The following is a 21,348-nucleotide window of genomic DNA, read 5'->3' as shown; positions in this document are numbered from 1 at the left end:
AAGTTTAAATACAACTGTTCATTTCTCTTATGTGATATAAAATCACTTTTATGTGAACATAGGTAACTATAGTAATTTATCAGATAGATTATAAACCTATATTTATATGTGTATGCATAAACATGTCTATCATTCAATTGTTATACAAGACGTTAATTACTACTTCTAAATTAAGAACTAAAATATTAGATATATTAAACAATTACATATCACATATAAATATTACTTCAAAATATTAATTACTTACGCAATTTTAAATGTGTACAAAACACATTATTAATTTAATTTAATGGTTTTAAGTAAGCTGCATCAAATGTATCGAGTTCATTTATCAAAAAGTTGGCTTCGTTTCGAAGATGTTTTGCTTTGGCTGCTGCTTTTTCCAATACTGCTAAAGTATTTCCTATAGTTTTCAGTTCGGTATCCATTTCAGATGTTGTTTCGTCTACCAAATGACAGAGTCTTGCAAATGTACTGGAGAGCTCTCTATATGTAATTATACCAAATATTATTACACAAAAGAAATACAAAGTAAGTATACTATAATATTTTATAATATAAAAAGATTTTGAATTATAGTTTAAGAAATAATTTTGTGAAAAAGATATATCATAAGTCCATTAAATACAAAAATGCATTCAAAGTAATATAAGTAATATAAGTAATATCATAAAGAAATTGAAATTCTATACTATGATAGTTTATTTCACAATATATTTCAAAGTATCGAATAGCTTTTTAAAAAATAAAAAATATAATCAAAATAACACATTATTTCTTACATATTTACATATTGTTATGTCTGAATATGGAAAATGTTGACATTAGGGGATCCAGCTCTAACGATATGTCGCTAAAGTCATGATCCTGAATAACATTGCTTTAACTACGGGATGATCTCTTATATTTTCTGAGATATATATAGAGTTAAATTGTAATTTCAGTAGTAAATTTTATGCAAGTCCATACTCTCCTCTCTTTGCCTAGGATCATACAACTTTTCATGTGGGTGAATCTTGCTTCGCATGAATAGTTGTACGCCCCTAGGTAGAAGGTACATGTGAGGTGAATCTCGTTTCGCATGGGAAGTTATTATCTAAGTAGGAAAAGATATAGAGTAGTTCTGAATATTGTATACATATAGCAGAAATAAGACATTATCTTTTTAAATTTTTTTGTTAATAACTTTTTTAACAAATAATGAACGACGACTAAAACGACCTGTTAGTGGTCATTCAAAGTCATAATTACCTTGATAACATATGTTAAAGACAAAGTTATTAGAGCTCTTCTAATGTCAAAATTTACCCTATTATACTATATGTATAGATATATGAATATTATAACATACTGTTGCACTTGATGACTACAATTTGCAGAAGTCAGATCTACAATTAATCGTAGCTTCTTGGTAGCATGTGTAACATATTGTCGCTTAAATTCACGTTCTTTTGCCTTATTAGTCCATGTTAAACGTTCGTAGAGATATAAAGCCCCATATATAGCACCAGTTATAGCAATTAATCTCCAACCTACTGTTTTTAACATCTAAAAAAACATTTATTTGTTAAATACAAAAATATTGATTTATTTTTTAGATATAAAAGTATAAATTATAAATAGTATTGTACATACAAAGCCAGCAATGATGAGACCACCCATTGTACCCTGTGATGTTACAGATGCAACTGCTATACGAGTAGCTAGAGACCAATCATCAGATCTTGTTGGAAAATTTGGTGTATTTGTAACAAATTTGAGAGAATCTATGCTATCTGCAGGTGATGAGATACATGGTGGAATCTGCAGGAAACATGATCATTTTTATATCTAATGGTGTATATTAGTGCCAATTTTAGCTCCTATAGGTATCAATAATAAATGTCAGGACAACATGAAAAAAACTGTTTTATCCATTTTAGCTGTTTCTAATGTATTTTCTTGCTTGCTGAATACGCTATCTAAATTTTATCACAATTAAAAAAAAAATGGAAAATTAAAGAGGCAAAAACGCGCGACAGTATATTTTTAAGACTACCATCTTTTTGTTATGCTTTTAAGACTTTCATGTAACCTATTTTAAATATACTAAAAATATATATATAATCTGAGTTAATTTTTTATAAAAGAAAATTATTTTTGGATTTGCGTAATCAAATTCCTATAAAATCAATATACATTTTTAATACAACTTTAAAAAATTTTAATTTTGTCCTGTGTTATGGATACTACATTTTCATTTAAAAAATTCAATTCAAAATTAATCAAAATTTCACAACTTACCTCTTGCGGATAATTAGTAATAGTTAATTTCTGACTCTGTTTTCCTGCAAATTTATTAATTATAGCTGTAAAACCCCATGAAAAACGGAATTCCAAATCTTCATGGAAATCTGCACATAAATTGTCACAATTCAGTCGATAAAATATTTCGAACGGTTCTCGTCGTGGTAAAATGTTAAGTGACATTTGTCTTTTGTTTTCAGGTAATAAGCTTGACATTCTTTCTGTCATTTCTCGCTGCGAATTTTCCATGTTTAATGCTAAAGCAGTACTAAGTCTTGCTCGTAAATTTGATCCTAAAATATATACAATAGCAAACTTTATTTTAACTTGTCATATAATATACTCATATGAAATCATCAAATATGTAATTGAAAATTACCTAAACCATTTTCTACGTGTGTATGAAGTTCCCGTTTATATACATTCAAAACAAGTGGTTCAGGATGAAATGGGACACTAAATTCATCTATTAAAACGGCTAATCGCCGAATTTCTTCGTTTAAAGCTTTAGAAACCCTTTGCTCTACATCTTCTACCATATGGTGAATTTTATCCTTCATTTCTTGAGTTAATAGCATCAATTGTTGCTCTGTAAAATTTAACTTATCATGGAGCTCTTTCTTGATATTTAACTGTTCACTTCGCATTTTTTGTGTTCGTTCTAATATCTCATCCAATGTTTGACGTATTTTCCTGCAATAAATAAAAAAAAACTGAATATTTCTATGGAACATTTCTTCTTTTTCTCGATATCAATTTAAAAAAATTTTATAAAAATTGTGTAGAAGTTTTTCACTTTCTTACGTTGCGATATGTTTGCCACGCTGAGAATGTTGTTCAAATTTAGTCTTTACTGCAGATTTTGAGATACATTCTTCAAATTTTTTTTCAAAATCTTGAAATTCAAAATATCGATTTTGGAAACCATCTGCTAACGCACCATCTATATATAGTGAATAAATTAATTAAAAATTATTTTATCTAAAAATGATTTTAAAACGTAAGAAACTGTTAATAATATAAAAAGTTTGGAATACATTACTATGAGCAGGTTGCCCACGTTGTTCTTGCATTCGAGCTTGAAGAGTTTCCTTTGCAGAAATGAAAAAAACACGATCTTCAGCATCTTTTGGACTATAGACTTTTAATTCCCTCGATAAAAAGTCAACAGCACGTTCTTGATGTTGTGCTCTTACCTACACATAAAAAGTACATAAATAAATAAAAATTTGTATTATAATTAAATTATAATTTAAATATGATATTAAGTATATTAAATTTTGTTGATAAACTATTATTCTGTAAAGAACTTTATAGATAATATGGATGTATGCGTTTTCATGCGAAGCAGAATTCACTCGCATTAAACATCCCTAAGGGTTGCGTTCGGAAATATCACCCCAAGTACCCCCGTGTATCATCTTATTCTTATTTAACATTGAATGAACAATAAGAATAAAATGATACTCAGGGAAATATGGGTAATATTTCTGAACGCAGCCAAGCAGGGCTGTATAGAGAAGACCTTACTTCGCATGGAAAGTTATTACGCAATGTGGGAGGAATGTGGGATAGTTTTTGACATTACAGTTCTTAATGTTACGAGTGCAGCAGAAATAAAGTTATGTTTTAAACTTTTTTGTTAATAACTTTTTAACAAATATCAACTGCCAACTAAAACTTACATAACTTTGGTTTGCACAATTTTTTTCAATAATGCCATGTTTTCAAGACAAAACATTTGTAATACTTCATTTGAATACTCGGTGTACGTAAACATATAAATTTTTAAAATGTATAACGATACAATAGAACTTCATGTACAATTTTATATTATAATATATCAACGTTTTTAAAAATTATAGAAAGATACATATACGTAAAATCTATATTAAAATACAGATACTGCAATAACATTTTAAATATTTCATCCTAAAATCTGACATAAATTATGAATCGTATATTTAAAGTAGATTTAATATAGGTATAATATAAGTACCATTTGCAAGTAAATAAAAATTTCCATGATATAAATAAACTTACCTCCTTTTGTTCTTTGGCCAGCTAAAGAATAAAGAATATTACTAAATTCAATTAGATTATAATATTATAAAAATTAATTTCTGATATAAATTCTTTACTTAAAATGCATGCATAGAAAATATAAGTATAAATATAAAATTTAATATCACGTTCTTAACCCGTAGTGGTCACACCTCTTAAAAATAACGTATTGGTCACACTGGGTCCAGTTGATCCGACGCAAAAAAACAGTCGCCATTTGCGTTCTACTTGATCTATTGACTACATCACCTCAAAAATTGCCTCGGGTCAGACAGACCCAGTGTGACCACTACGGGTTAATACAAAAGTTCAATATTACATTATTGAATAAAAATTGATCGATGATTTTAAACACATACAAATAAAAAATACTATATTCGATGAAGACGACTTTTCATACTTAATAACACAGTATCGCAAAAGAAATTTGAGTAAGAAACACAAACCAGAATAGGTATTTCTATAAATTTTAGGTCGCAGAATCCACTTTATTTTCATAATTTATGCATAATAGTATTAAATGCATGAAGTAAGTTATAATTGTTTATAAGACATTTAATTTTCTATAAATGGTACTTTATGCATACCTGATCAAAATATTCCGGCTCGGAGGCAGAAGCATCCCATCGATTATTTAAAATAAATATGTTTGGTTTAGATAGCTTTGTTGAAACTTTGTGAAAGAAATTTTTTTCCTAAAAAAATAAAAATGATAATTAAATAATTATTTTGATAAATCAAAAAATGATATAAATATTTATTTGACGATTTCATGAGACTGGTTTCAATAGGTATATATATTTAAACATGGATATTTGCGTAATGTACAAAAAGGAATTTTTATTCAATCGATTATTTAAGATTTATGTACTATCGTTTTAATTACCCGAACAATATTATAATTATATTTATAAAATTGTGTCACTAAAGGTGATTATGTTAAAAAAGTTGAAACGTTTGATATTATTTACTAAATAAATTATCGTTATATATGTATATTACGCAATGATACTCAGCACAACTCAAAACCGGCATGAACTAATATTATTAAAAATATAAATGGATACCGTAGCGCGTTTGTACCCCAAATAGTAAGAAAATTAATGAAATATAAAAAATGATAAACGTACAACTGATGTACAAAGATGTTTTAATTTATAATAGCTTATGCCGTTCGAAAGAGAATCGTTAGTACCTCCTTCATTTTTATTTGTCCCTCAAAAGGTTCGGAAATACAGCACTTTTCAATTTTTGCGCAATCCCTACAGCGAACTTAGCCAGTTTTCAAGACATTGAAAAACGACTAACAGCATTCGAAAGATAATCGTTTATACCAGTTTGTACCTCTTTTATTTGTATTTCAAAGAGTTTGATGATATAGTGCTTTTCAATTTTATTATATAGGGATTGCGTAAAAATTAAAAAGTACTGTATCTCTGAACTCTTTGAGATACAAATGAAAATAAAGAAGACTCAAACGGGTAAAATCCTTTTACTGTTTAGAATATTAGATACAATGGCAATACGAATCAAACTTTCTTCACAAATATTGAATGCTATTGTTAAATAAATAAATATTTTTCTCTAAAATAATTTTTCTTTCGGATATCCAGATTACGTGTATTACAGATAAATATATTGCATTTATCAAATATATAATATCTAATTACTTCTTCTTTGTAATAAACTATATTACAAATGTTTATTATAAATAAATATTATACTTACAGTAACCATTAGAGTAGATTCTGCATTTGCTACCAAGACAAAAACATCCGCATCCAAGCAATGCTTATCAATCCATTCATCAAGATTTGGAGTTACATCTACGCCTGGACTATCTACGAACACTACATCATCTCGCAGCAATAAACATTTTTCTTTTGGCCAAAATATTCTAACTAAATGGCTTTCACATAATTTTTCTTTGCAAAGAGCATGACCTAACTGTCCAACAGATTGAACTGGTTGTTTTTCAGTAGATCCTTCCGTAATAAGGTATGATTCTCCATTATCTGAACCTTCAACTTGTAAGAAACAATTTGTAGTATGCCCTATGCCACTTGGTAAAATCTTATCATGTAGCATGGCATTAATTACAGTACTTTTTCCATTACTTGTTCTGCAACACATACACATAGAGATTGTGTACTTTATATATATATAAGATGTCCCATTTTAAAAAATCCATTTAAAAGATTCATTTAAATATCTCAGAAAACAGAAACACTGCGTTAAATCAAAAAATGTTTCAGACAAAAGATTTTTACTTCAAAGGAAATATAAAATCAGAATATGAATAGAATAATGAGATGAATAAATTGATGTAAAGAAAATACACAATTGCTTTAAAAAAAATTATCCATTTTACCTACATAGTTTTTTAAATTATGTATTTTCTTTAAACTAATTGATTTATTTATGATGTCTAAACTCTGTCTAGTCAATTCAAGGATAATTCCAGGATATCTATTACAATATATCTAAAGGATATTTCAATTGATAAGATGTAAAAATGATCATTTTACGAATTATTTAATGTAATTCACTCACCTGCCAAAAAAGGCAACTTTCATGTGATCTCTTTTAAGAACATCTTTTATAGCTCGTATTTTATCTATGTAAGTTTTAACTTTTATTGCCTCTTCTGAAGTTACAATATTCCGATCATTTTGTAATGCTGTTATGAAGTTAGATAAATTAATTGTCAAACCAATAAATATAAGGGCATCCTAAAAGTATAAATTTTCCTATCATAGAAAAATAAAACGAAAATTAAAACAATTATAAAACCTTTTTATTTTATTAACTTAATAATGAAGTTGATAAATATTCAGATAGAGGGAGCCAAGACCGATAACCTTGATCTTGACATATGTTGTCAAGGTCATGACTCTGAGTGACCTCTAACAGATTTTAATCATTGCTCGTTGTTCATTTAAAAGTTATTAACAAAATAAGATCTGTTAGAAAGTAAAACAAAAATTCTCTGCTTTAAAATAAATTATCCAAATATTTTTTAAATGCAAGAAACAAATGAAAATCACTTGGTGCAAAATAATGAATTTTCATTATAATTATTTAAAAAATAATGAATAATGAATTTAACGTGTGCGACCTATTGTATTGAGGCTCACCATTAATTTTTATGCGACCGAGTTAAACTTTGATCGTCATCGTTGAACTTATATATTTAATCATACATATTTTTTTATCAAATTAATTGACAATATGAATATTTATTACATTTTCACTTTTTGTGGTTAACAACAAAATTACTGCATGTAATTCACAGTTAAGATATGTCTTATATATATTAGCCTCCATGATTAAAATTTGTTCAGGTAATAATAATTGCAGTAAAAGTGACTAAGAATGAAAGAAGTGCTAAAATACTCCAGTGAAAAATCTCTACAATGCACAAGCTATTCGCATAATGAATTTTTTTCATAAATAGGGAAACTTATCTTTTAGATGCTCCACATAAATAAACACATTATAATACTTGCTCCATTTGTTTACTTACATGTCATAAATTCCACTGTTTCCTCCACATATTTTTCTATATCCACAAATACATCATTTATCCTTTTTTTTGCCTTAACAAAGATCTGTAGAGGAGAATTATCATTTCTAACATCTGATCGAAGTTGGCTGTCCCCTCCAATCATGGACGATTGTACCATTGTACGATTGATATAGGCAGCCATATTTTTATTTCTAATATGAATGCAATATATTTGGCAAAAATAATAAAAAAGTACGGTGCAGAGGTGTTGTGGGTAGACAGAACGTCAGTACACAGTGCTCAGCATGCAGGATCAACTGAAATCATAAAAAGCAAGATTTAAATATATGTTCCAATGTTCAACTTTTATACTATAATATTTCCTAAATGTAAATATAAACAAAATTTAAAAAAATTTAAAAAAAATGTAACAATAACGATAGCTTCAATGAGTATAGAAACAAAAATGATGATTACATAAAAAAATTACAGGATACATATCTCTGCATGCACATACATTTTACATCTATATTTGCACATGCACGCACGCACGCACACATACATACATCATATATATATATATATACACATGTATACACATAGAGAGTGTCCTGTGCTTGCACGCGCGTGTGGGTATGTGTGTATGAATAATATATACACTATACATGCACAAGGTGGAGCATTTTTAATCGTCCCACGATTTTATGGAAAAATAACAGGAACACAATGGCCTTTCTTCTTGATAAATGTTATCTAGATCACGATCCAAAATAATATTCAAGAGGTTTTAACAATCAGTCCAATACTTTGGATAATGTTAACGCCAGTGGTACTGTAACCTTCAAGCCTTATAACTTGAAAAGTACTTACTAAAAAAATACTTCATTATAGTGCTTTGAAAAGCTCTTAGGGTAAGCTACAAGAATATATAATAAAAAACAGAGGTTCCAATAAAGTGATCTTGTCCTGATCTTGACAATGCTTCCCAAGGTCAAACCAACGGTATTATCTTATTGTCCCCCTTGAAGTCATATAACTTTTGAAACATTTTTATGTATCTTTTATACTTTACGAAATATTTTGATGCAAAAGTTAAAACGGGATACTTTGTGTGTATGTATATATATATATATATATATATATATATATATACGCACATACCCTGTCACACGTATGTGTGGTGTGTATAAAGCAAGCACATATATAATATTTATAAATATAATAGTGTAACCTTTTTATCTTTAGTCATTGATGTATTGATAGAATAAATCTATGATATGATTATTTCAATATCTTGATATATCCAAAATTGCTAAAACAATTTATAATATTGTCACTAACATATTCTATTAAAGTTAATTAATCCAGAAGTATAAAATAATTTGAACGACAGATGATAAAATTTATCAGTCATCCAACTTACATTAGCATTCAAAAGTGTATCATCTTTAGGTTTCTTGAGCTTAACTTCTGTCAAAGCAAATCAAATGTGCTCAAATTTGTCTTAGTAAATATCCTTGTACATAAAGTATAATGAGATTAACAATATATGTCATAATTTTTCAATTTATAAACTTTTGCCAAAATCACATTTTTGTATTTTCTTTACTTTTTATGTCACAGGTATTGCTTTTACTTAATTTTAGTAATTAGATTTAGTGTTTTACATTTACATTATGATGAAGACCTGCAGTCTTTGAGATATGGATGACAACAGAAAGCTATTGTAAAGGGTCACAAATATGGACAAATAAGAAGCTTACCTAGCAATTTGGTATATCCAAATCAACAGTAACCAAGTTTCTTAAACATTGGAAGATCCAGTAAAGCTATCCAGCAACAAATCCATATTATATCATTATCAAACAACATAAACTTACTTTTACTGTTCCAGAAGACAGACCATTGCTGGAATGTCCAGTTGATATGCTTTAGCAAACTCCACGTGTACTTTCCAATTATTTACGAAAACGAATGATTTTTTCACTGGTTGTCATTCACATAAACAATGACATATAATCTATGTAGACAGATTGTACTATCCAGAAGTCAATACTGACTTAGCAATGTCCAAAGCTGTGAGATATAGGTTGCTACAAGATGTACGAAGGATATTGCTAATGATGAGAAAAGTGCAACATTGTCGGCTGTTCTTTTCCTTTTTAACATAGTTTCTCTTCATCTTTTAATATTTAAGAAACTTGGTCACTGTTAAATTAGAAGAGTCAAATTGCTGAGCGAGTTCCTTGTATGTCCATTTTTATTTATGGCTGTTATTTTACAACGGTTCTTTTATTGTTGTTCCTACTGAATACCACAAGTCTTTGTCATAATATAAAATACTAAGTCCAACTATATTAAAATTAGGACATGATAATAAAAATAATAACTATGACATGAAAAATAAAATAAGTATAAAAACGCTATTTTAGAAAAGTTAATAAAAAATTAAAAATTTATGGCGTATATTATTCAATCTCATTATACTTTATGTACAAAGTGTATCTGCCACTAGATTTCTACTGTACAAATAATTTATATGCATTTGATTTATTTTCAACTTTGACAGAAATTATGCTTAAAAAACCTAACGATGATTTTTAAATGGTACTATATCTTATACTTAAATTAAAAATGTTATTACATACGTTACTATAGATAAAACTCAATTTAAATAATGTTAGTATTTAAAATTAAAAATCTAATTGTATAACAACTTGATATATCAGTAATCAATATAAATCTTTCAAAAAAAATTGTACGAAATTCAAAATCATGTTCTATATAAATAATATAGTGCTCTTAAAAATAAAAATATTTAAAAAAATTACAATATTACAAATTAAAAGAATAAAATTTCATAAAATGTTTTTCTAATTCAAAATCTAACCTCTATAACGGTGCTAAAAAATTTTTACAAAATAAAATTAATGAAATTTTATTAAAATATTAAAATATACATTTATAAAGCAGAATTTTCTTACCGTAAAGATAGTATTGTATAAAATAATAAACAGTAATTCATAATAATAACTTTGTTAATTAATATATACGTTTAACCATCGTAAGCTCTCCAATGGGACACAGCAGAAGAACGGAACATTCAACATGGTGGAAGACTTAAATGTTTTCCAGACGAATTTCGTACCGTTCTGCGCAGACATGGCGCAAAAGCCGGAATCCGTCATTCAAACATTTGCACCGCGATAATTTGAAAGGGACAGCTAGAGATGTCAATAACCTCGAAACATGATGACCCTTGTAAACTAAACGAATAAATAAATTAATAAAACATAAATAAATAATAAATAAGTATATGTATACGTATACACTACATTTTCTTTCTGTATTTATACCTATTTTAAAGAAATAAAAGAGAACAAACAAGAAAATGATGACAAAGCCGAGTCAATTCTGGAAAACATGCACCTATATGTAAATGAAGAGATAATTGAAGACTCTGAGAATAATGACGCTGGTAAACTGTGTGCGTGCGTGTCTTTTCATATACATATATTAAGTTAAGAAAAGTCTTTTTACATATATGTAAAAGAACTTTTATTTTATAATATCGTTATTATAAAAATGAACAAAATTTAAATTTAGAAAAAGGAATTTAAAACTTAAAATAACAATTCTTTTTCATTGAAGCAACCAATCAGCGCTATTCCACATTTTGATTTGTAGTGCTGATAGGATTCACACTGCGTACGATATTGGATATTGTATGTATGTACCATCGTACCGGATGTCGTATACAGTGGGTGCTTTCCAATTGATGACACAAATCGACACAAGTGTCGTTCTATCTTTGTCAATCTCTAAATGTCAAGAAAGATAGAACGATACTTGTGTCGACTTGTGTCATCAATTGAAAAGCACCCAGTGTGAATCCTACATTTAGGCTAGACTCTCATAAGTCGTACTTGTCACGTATCACGTAACTGCGTAACCAATCAGAAGTAATCTGCCGTTGTGATTTCGCGTTTTGCTGATTACTGATTGGTTACGCGATACGCAGTAAATACGTCTCAAAGGACTCCAGCCTTATATTAAGATCTTACGATCTTTGATTCGTTTACTATTTAAGTCTTAACATCTAGTTCTGGAGAACCACTTCGGCCGTGACGGATACATTTCGGTTCGGATGCTATATAATGTATATTTTTGAGAGTTGCCGACTTAGACCTAGTTATCTGTATCCCTCTTGTTCATTTCGTGAATTTGGACGATCCGTTTAATTGTTCGTTCTGACGCGGGTCCTTGCGACGTGACATCGTCATAAACGCAGACACCCGGTGTCCGGCCGGGCTACGTCATTTTTGCGGGTATTGCATCATTTTTCGACTTTGTTTTAACTGTGTTACTCATTTGGTGCAGCGGGTGCAGCAATCTCGATACTGGATCATTTATATATGAAGTCGAGGCCAGTCGGGGCTACTCTAAAAAAATCTTACGTCTTAAATTTTTCTATCCGCCATGGTATTTACAGTTAAATCTGCATTAAACATACATTAAAAATTTTCGGAGTTGAGAGTTGAGTTTTGTAACGCACCCCAGACGTACTCGTGTACTCAAAGTTCTCAACGAGTTGGCAACACTGACCTGCATACACGATCAGCGCGAGTTTGCATCACTGCTAAGGAGTGGTGACCTTCTGCGTCCTCAGAATTGCTCGGAACGTTAGTTTAGCCTGGTTTAGCCTGAATTGTTAAATCGTTCAAGGTCAGTTTTATTATCTCTCCTTAACATTGTTCACAAGTTCATATCTCTTGCTTCCGTTCGTCTATCAAAGCAAAGGTAATCTTCACGTCTAATAATCTCAAATTATCTTGATAATCTCATATATTTTTGCTTATTCTCTATACTTGGGGAAACAGTTCCGAATTTTCGATGAGTAAACTGCAAAAGTTCCAAATCCTCAAATCGGGAAATCGATAGATGATGTTTTAAGACAAATTTTATTAATTTTTCTCGAGAAATAGTATTTGGTCCCATTCATACTTAAGTTGTATTTAGCCATGCCTGCGTTTGGTTTTGTCAATCACTCGCTTTAACTTTTGGGTAATACTCCTGAATTCCGTCTTCCTCACCGCTTTTGATGAAATTAGGCTCGACGCGTTTTTGCATGAAATAAACGAATCGGATGGAGAAAAGTGTCTGCCCCGTCCACCAAGATATTGATTATTTTATAGTTTACAGCTATTTAGGTTAGGAAATCTGTTATCGCCACGAAATAGTACACGCGAGCAAGCACTGTGTGATCACGTGTCTTACATCGTTCATTTTCAAAAAATGAATATTTTCTGCGATAATTATTTAGAATACTCCTCCTCCTTAAAATTTTAATAAAATTAGGTGCTATCCATCTGATGACACAAATCGACACAAACGTCGTTCTATCTTGACATTCAGAGAATGACAAAGAACGGTGCTTGTATCGACTTGTGTCATCAGAGGGAAAGCATCTAATATTCATTTGATGTGTGTTCACTCAAAACGAAAGAATCTGATTAAAAAACACGATGGTCGGCTTCATAAATCGAATCAATCAATAAGTGTTAAAATTTGAGATTTTAGAGATGAAAATATCATTCTGATATGTGCAGCAGCGTTATACGTATTGCTTTAATTACACAAATATATTCTCTGCCTTACAAACACAAATTTACTGCTTTAAAAACAAATTAGATAAGACGCGTTAAGATTAGTCAGAGATATGTACAAATGTATTTCTCTCTCTGTTAGATTTTACTGAAACTACTACCTTGTATACAAAAATCGTCTTGTGTCGCGATTCATACTAGGTCTCTATATGAAAATATGACCGCATCGCATACTCACATCGCAGTATTTCGCGGTTGACAGATTTTCTAACCTTGATAATCGTTAACTTTAATGATTAATATCTCGGTCCATGGAGCAGACGACGCTTTCCCCTGTCAGATTCGTGTGTATATATATATTTCGTGCAAAAACACGCCGAATGAGCTTAATTTTATTTAAATCGGTGAAAGAAATGGAATTCATGAGTCACCATAACTGTCATTCTACTTTTATTATTTATTAAATGTGAAACAAGGAAAGAAGTCTTATGTGGGATCTACAATAGTAGTCGTAGCAGTTGTAGGGTCTTAAGACGTAGAAAATCGACCAATCACAGTCGAATATAAAAAGAATAATTAACTATAATTAGTCAATTTTCTACGACTTAAGACCCTACGATCACTACGATTTGTAGACCCTGCATTAACAAAAGCACTGAAAGTATTCAAATACATATATTATACATATTAAATATGAAATAATGTTGATTTTACGAGTTCCTTAGTTTGTACCCAGAGAGCACTGAGTTGTCTGAAAGATGACTAAAAGGTGACAAATATATCCGATTCCTAGTTTTCTTTATAGCTTTATCCATATGATAATTAAAAAATGACTTCTGTAGGTATAATTTATTTTTTATCTATTCTGTAGGTATAATTTGTCTTAAAAATTTTTTTTAGCTTTTATGTTTTGGTAAATACATATAACATTTTATAACATCAGATTCCTGAATCAATTTTTACGTAATAAGACTAAACGAAATTATACTAGTGGAAAAATTTCGCTGAATTTGTCCACATTGTTAAAACACTAGCAAAATTTCAATATTTCAGAAAAATTTCAGTATAATCAGCGATTTTTAGTGGAAAACTTCATTTTCAGTAGAATTTCAAAGAAATTTCAGTTCCATTTAAGCAAATTTTCAACAATTTCGTAGAAATGTTCCAAAATATGGAATAATTTCAACATACTTTTTTCATCAGGAATATCTTCATACATCTCATTTCTTGTAAGGACAAATATACGTTTGTTTCATTTTAACTTATTACACCGTGTGCACTAGTTTAGACAGTGCAGGAACAAAAAACAGACCCATTGTCAGTCTACCTTAATGCTTGCCGTGACCTGTGTACAAGAGCCATTATTTTCATCTCCTTTGGAGGACTCGCCCAAAAATATTTTATGAGAAGGATTAAATTTCTCATAATGTTGCACCGTTTATTATATCCCGGTTCGATGTGCATGAAGTTAGCACCGCCATTTTGTTATAAAAAAAAAAAAATTTGTGCTGAATTGTGCTAGATTTGTGCTACATTGTGCCGCAAGAATTAATGACATAACTCAAAAAACAAAGCGTTAAATTGAAAAAAAACGTTTTTTTTGTCACCACCGCCATTTTGTTTAATCGGCAAAATAAACATTGTGCTGAGTTGTGCTCGATTTGTGCTACATTGTGCCGCAAAGATTTCATCCGTTCATTCATAACACAAAAAGTTATGACTAAAAATAGTTTTTCCCTCCGTGTTCGGTTTTTTGCCCATAAATCGGGTTTGTAGTGCTTCCATGTGATCGATATATACTTTATATCTGAATTGTGCTACCGTAGCACAACTCAGCACAACCATTATATTCGCCGGCACAGCGATATTAAGGGTACTTTACTCTTGAGTGCGACTATTCGCGCAAGGAATTTCCAACAGGAACGAAATTTATATTGTATGAAATTTAAAATAGGTTAGAAATATTGCAAGCGGACACTGTCTACGCTGTAACTTCTAGGCAGTTAGGCCCCAAGCGGGTAGGATATGTTTTTTTTTTTGTTCGGGGCGGATAACCGAACGAAAAAAAAAATAACATATCCTACTAGCTTGGGGCCTAACCGCCTAGAAGTTACAGCGGGATCACATGGAAGTATTATAAACTCAAATTTTGAATAAAAGAGCCTTGCGCGAAGAGACGCGCTCAAGAGTAAAGTACCCTTAATATCGTTGTGCCGGCGAATATAATGGTTGTGCTGAGTTGTGTTAGCGTAGTACAACTCAGATATACAGTATCGATCACATGGAAGCACTACAAACCCGATTTATGGGCAAAAAACCGAATACGGAGGGAAAAACTATTTTTAGTCATAACTTTTGGTGTTATGAATGAACGGCTGAAATCTTTGCGACACAATGTAGCACAAATCTAGCACAATTCAGCACAAATTTTATTTTTTGTTTTTTAACAAAATGGCGGTGCTAACTTCATGCACGTCCCGGTTCGTCTTAAAACATGAGAAACTGAACTCCATTCAAGATGATTATAAATACACATGTATCATGTATATGTTTGCACATACCGATACCGTTGAAATTAAGATAGTTTAATAAAAAGTTACTACCCATAGCAAGCATACGATGTAAACTAGATGTTCACTTAATGACCTAGTTTATATCGTGCACTTAATACGGGTTACTAACTAGTAACTTATTGAATTATCACAGATACATGTAAATATATACATGATATGTGTATTTAATTAATTATTTTGATGCTTAGTGTATCAATATAGTGTATCACAGTCTTCAAGTACATTGCTGAAATTAATATAATTGAGACCTGATTGCTCCAACGTTACTTCGATTTTAAGAGAAACTTAAAACACTCTTTTAAAGCCAAAAGAGACAGAGACAGTTTTGAGTCTCGCTTAAAGTCGAAATAACGTGCAACCGGGCCCCTTAATAAGAAGTTACTAATTAATACGTGTGCAGTGCTTGGTGTAAAAGAGGTCAATCTTAAATCGCTGTCGGTGATTCGATGAGATTCTCCAACAGCTAAGGCGTAAGACTATCAATTATCGATTTTCTTACGATTGGTCAATCTGTGGTCTCGCCAGTTTAGACGGCTATCTTCAATTTGTTTGGAAAAAAGTGCATGTGTCATTGAGCGCGTACAAGCCGGACAAACTTGCTTGCTGAGTGATTGAATGTGATTGGTTGGATCTATAAGTAACAACCAATTGTGTTTATTTGCTCGGCGAGCAGGCCAACAGCTTTGATCGACTTGAACGCGTTTCATTGTGTAAATTCAAAACGACTACCGTTCACTGAGCGCTTAGTGAGTTTTTATCTATTTGGCATATTCCGTTGGATCCTAAAATGTAGACTAATCAGATGAAGGTGCTCACTGAGCGCTCAGTGATCAGTTGTCATTTTGAATGCATCCGTTGTGAAAAAGTGTATAAAATTTATAAAATGTGTACGTATATAAAATATAAAAAATTTTATTTGAGTAGACATTCTAAACAATACAGACATTGCAAACATATGCATCTAAATATTTGTATCGTACCCTCTGAATAATTCTTAGAAATATTATAGAAACTCATGTTTTAGAAAACTTCTTCGACTTCTTTTAACACATATGAGTGCGTACATGCATATTTAATATTATAAACTTTTATGAAACAAATAAGATATTTTCACAAAGTATAATTTCTTGCAACATATTTTTTGTGATCATAAATATATCCGAATAACAGGATTACCAGTGTAAACGAATAATTCTTTTTATTTTGAAACATATGATTTTGATTGTAAGTCCATTTTTTGTTTTTAAATTATTTTGAAACAGATTTATGTAAATATGTTAAAAAAAGAGTTTTCTTTTCTTCTCTCTCTTTCATATGATGTAATATGATACTATATGCTATATTAATTATAAAATTTTTCCCCAAGATTTTTGTAAGCTTTTCTCATTTAATAAACTCTTAGTAAGGTACATTTTTACTCAAGTAGTATATATATGATATATCCGATTGCGTCTTCCTAAGTTCCGCCCTGAATGTAGAGGGAAATAGTTTCACCATTCTAATCACAGTTTCTTCTCTCGCAATCTACAAAAGTTATTTTTGGCGTATAATGCGTTCAATGCGTTGCACAGACATCGTTTTCAATTTTCTGTTCCATTTTCGTTCATTGCATCAATACTTCAAACTATCGTTGACGACAACAGCGGTGACCACAAGGTGCATATCGTTATGCATCGTCGGCGATACCGGATTGTCGCACTCGCGCGCGATTGTTGCAGTTCAGAGAAATCTTTACAGCGGCGTCACTATAAATACTTTGTTACTAATATCTGTCTACCATTTTTTTTTTGCGCAGCCTGCCAAAATGGTTTGGGTCACCACCGACGATCAGGTACTATCACCATATGATCGTAATTGATTGTCCTTTTACTACGATTTATTAAAGTTTGCACTTATTCTTAGTTAAGATTATGATTTCGGTGAATTTAGATAGTTTCTATTCAGGTAGCAAACACGCGTCAGATTTTTAATCATTTATTGACCATTACTGACTACACTAATATTCTCAAGACATAAAAATGACAATTTAATGGACAATGTTGTCGTACATATATAATACTTATGAAAATAATGGTTCAATTATGACTATATAATAATTATGATGGAACAAAATTCGCTTATCCTAAACCATACATATTTTAATAACGAATTTAGTTGGACGCACTGATATTATAATGTTATTTTAAATTAACTTAAATTTTACTACTTGGAGGATAGAAAATTTAATTCACCGAAATTATAATGGTTTTGATCATATCTTTTCTTTTTCTACTGCTTAAATTTTTTTCGTTTACGCATGCATATGTGCTCAAACATATGAGTTAGTATTTATGTTTGCATCATATTTTAAAGGTTCAGATTATTTAGTCACAAACCTTGAGAATTTGTATCAGATTCGATATAGAAATCACGCGAGAGTCAAGTAAAAGAGATGTCAGCAGCCAACGGCAATTTTGTAATTTTGCTCTTAAAAATGTTATAATAAATTAAATGATATGCTCCTTATTTATGGTGCAGATACATGTTTTCATGTTGATATTTTATATCGTAGAAGTAATATTGCATCGTGTGATCTTTTTTTTTTATTTCATTTTATATGTTGCGAAGACGCATATAGAACTAGATTTTGCAAATTGAAAAATTATAATAAATAATATTCATCTCAAGTGTGTACTATAGTGCACATCAGGTGTGATATCAGAACGAATTTTTTTCTTTTTTCCAAAAAAAAAAGAAAGAAAATCGCTTTGTACAAGTCTTCAAGTGATTTTCCTTACTACAAATATCGCAATTACAACACGATACATGCAATTTTAGCAGTAATTTCAACATAAAGAAATTTATATATGTTTAAGGGTGCAATCGAGTTGCCGCTACAAATGCTTTGAAGCATTTTTTGATTGAAAAATTCTTTTTTCCGATTAGTCAGTCAAGTACTTTAAAGCATTCGTAGCTGCAACTCGATCATATCCTAAGTGCAGATTTAGTTTAGTTATGTTGGTTTTTCTTCTCAAAGAAATAATTTCCTTATGAAACCTTTTGGGATTTCTTATATTGCTTGAAAGACTCGTACAGAGTCGGATTTTGCAATTTTTCTTGGGCGTCGATTAATCATTGGCATAAAATTTTCATCATCGGATGATAACACCGATAATGACAAAGTGTGGCAAAGTCATACTTTTTTCTACAAGTTTATTTCTCGCTCAAAAGTTTTACAAAATGTTTAAATACTTAACCTAACAAAGAAACGGAATATAGCATTTAAACTACGTTTAACTCGTTGAACGCCCAAAATTCATCGTTCAATTTTAATCGTAGTTCATTGACGTTAATCGAAGTTTAAGGCAATTGTATTATAGAATGCATAATTTTCTTTAAATCAAGTTTAAATGAGTTTAACTTCGATCAAAGTAAACTGTAAAACTGGACCGAAGGGTCTCTTTCACCAACCTCGGTTAAGCTGACCGACATGGAGCGCGTTCAGACTCAGTTTCATAACTCACGTTTTAACTTATTCTTTACCTCTTTATAATTCTAGAATTAGAAAGAAATGAGAAATAAGTTAAATCTTGGTTAAGAATTAACCGTAAGTTGTGAAATGGGCCTCAGTGTACTTATGTAACTGTCCCTTAGTTTAACCGAGGTTGACGAAAGAGATTCTATATGATAAATATTCGTTAATACATAAGATATAATAATAGAAGAATTTCTCTCCAAACTCAAATGTTTATTGATTTTTGATAAATATAATTATTTTATTTTTAACTTATATTAAAGTATTGCAAATTTATGTATTTGAAACTGTTAGATTTAGGAAATGGAATTTAAAATACAGAAAAAATAGAATTTAATATATCTTTTTTGTAAATATAATAAAATATGAATATATTCACGAAATATAAATGTTATAAATATAAATATTTATTACAAGTTATTATCACATACGTAATTATGTCTGTTTTTTATCTTACATTTAATTGTTCTGCAGAATGTATAAAGCGTGTTTTTGCTACTCTATGTTTGCAACTAAACGCGATAATATTTCGAAATGTAAAAAATACATTGCTATTTTTGCTGTGCGTCATGTATTCTATTCATGGTAACCTATCTATGAATCGAGAAGGTCGACACTATGTTAACTCATTTATTAACGCAGTGACCGAAATTATTCTTCCATAAAATAATATTTCCATCTCTTATATTACATTTCTTGATTTTAATATCTTGACAATAAGCTTTCATGCATGCTAAATTTATACATAAAATTTTGCTATTGATAGATATTGTTTATTACTTTGATTATTAATATAATTTAGTTTCTAATTTTTAAATTTGGTGTGTTTATTTTTGTGAACATAATGTGCTGTGAATAATACATATTTAAAATGAAGTTAAAGGCTGGTATTTATAGTCAGTTCTTATTTGAAGACTGTCTTAAGTAATGTCTTAAGATGCTAAAGCGGCCCTCTGATTGGTTCATAACTCTTCAGGACTGAACTTAAGACAGTCTTGAATATAAGAACTGACTATGAATACCGGCCTAAGTCATTCAAATTAGTCCAATTTTCTATATTTTTTTTACTTTTATTAATTTACTATTTCACGATTTTATTTTTATAATCCGAGTTTCTTTTAATCTCTTGAATTGTTCTAGATGGCTGGCAAGCCAAACATCCAGGCATTATACTCTCAAAGTCAGTTAGACCACATGTGCGCTCTGGATATCGACAGTCGAGTATCGTTTGTCCGTTTATCTGGTATTATTTGTACAATCGGTCCTGCATCCAGATCTGTAGAGACTTTAGAGAAGATGATTGAAACAGGAATGAATATTGCTCGACTGAACTTCTCTCATGGGTCTCACGAATATCATGCTGAGACTATTGCTAATGTTCGTCAGGCGCAGAAGAATTTAACCGCCCGTGCCGGTATCAATATTCCTGTTGCTATCGCTCTTGATACAAAAGGTCCTGAGATCCGTACCGGTCTTTTAGAAGGCGTACGTAGTTAATGTACATAGATGGATCAAATATAAACGAGAATTTCTTTTAAAAAATTTTTTTATATAAAATAAAAATACGAAACATTTTTTTATTTTTCTACATAATATCCTGCTTTGAAAACGCATTTTCCCCATCTGACTGGAAGCTTCTTTATGATGTCACTATAAAAGGAAGGTGAACGTATTGTGAGCCAATTGCGCACGAAGACCTCCACTCCTGTATCATCCGCAAAACGCTTTCCTCCCAATGCCTCTTTCAATAGTCCAAATATGTGAAAGTCACATGGATGTAAGGATTGTAAGGGGGGG

At 30.3% G+C, this 21,348-nt stretch overlaps 2 protein-coding genes across 5 annotated transcripts in view; one reads left to right on the top strand and one right to left on the bottom strand.

Moving 5' to 3' along the window:
- Positions 1–281: 281 nt before the first annotated feature.
- Marf (Mitochondrial assembly regulatory factor) lies at positions 282–8,036 on the bottom strand. The gene is made up of 12 exons (XM_018549161.1): positions 7,893–8,036; positions 6,904–7,082; positions 6,079–6,472; positions 4,938–5,045; positions 4,330–4,350; positions 3,329–3,482; positions 3,091–3,229; positions 2,666–2,979; positions 2,284–2,579; positions 1,636–1,803; positions 1,352–1,548; positions 282–486 (listed from the first exon to the last, which is right to left on the bottom strand). Exons 1-12 carry the CDS (start codon positions 8,034–8,036, stop codon positions 282–284), a joined length of 2,319 nt encoding a protein of 772 aa, XP_018404663.1.
- Positions 8,037–12,481: 4,445 nt separating this feature from the next.
- LOC108781352 (pyruvate kinase) overlaps positions 12,482–21,348 on the top strand; it is a 12,965-nt gene continuing 4,098 nt past the window's right edge. The window contains exons 1-3 of one of the 4 annotated variants that reach the window (XM_018549295.1): positions 12,482–12,583; positions 17,833–17,868; positions 20,692–21,036. In XM_018549295.1, the coding sequence (XP_018404797.1) occupies positions 17,842–17,868; positions 20,692–21,036 (372 nt within the window). In that variant the 5' untranslated portion in view covers positions 12,482–12,583; positions 17,833–17,841. Of the gene's footprint in view, positions 12,659–17,546; positions 17,869–20,691; positions 21,037–21,348 lie in introns of those variants that run through there. The other 3 variants (XM_018549297.1, XM_018549296.1, XM_018549294.1) reach the window with 3 other exon arrangements.

Source organism: Cyphomyrmex costatus, unplaced genomic scaffold (genome assembly GCF_001594065.2).
Source record: "Cyphomyrmex costatus isolate MS0001 unplaced genomic scaffold, Ccosl1.0 scaffold8, whole genome shotgun sequence".
Classification (NCBI taxonomy): domain Eukaryota; kingdom Metazoa; phylum Arthropoda; class Insecta; order Hymenoptera; family Formicidae; genus Cyphomyrmex; species Cyphomyrmex costatus.
This window is presented reverse-complemented; position numbering and strand designations above follow the sequence as displayed.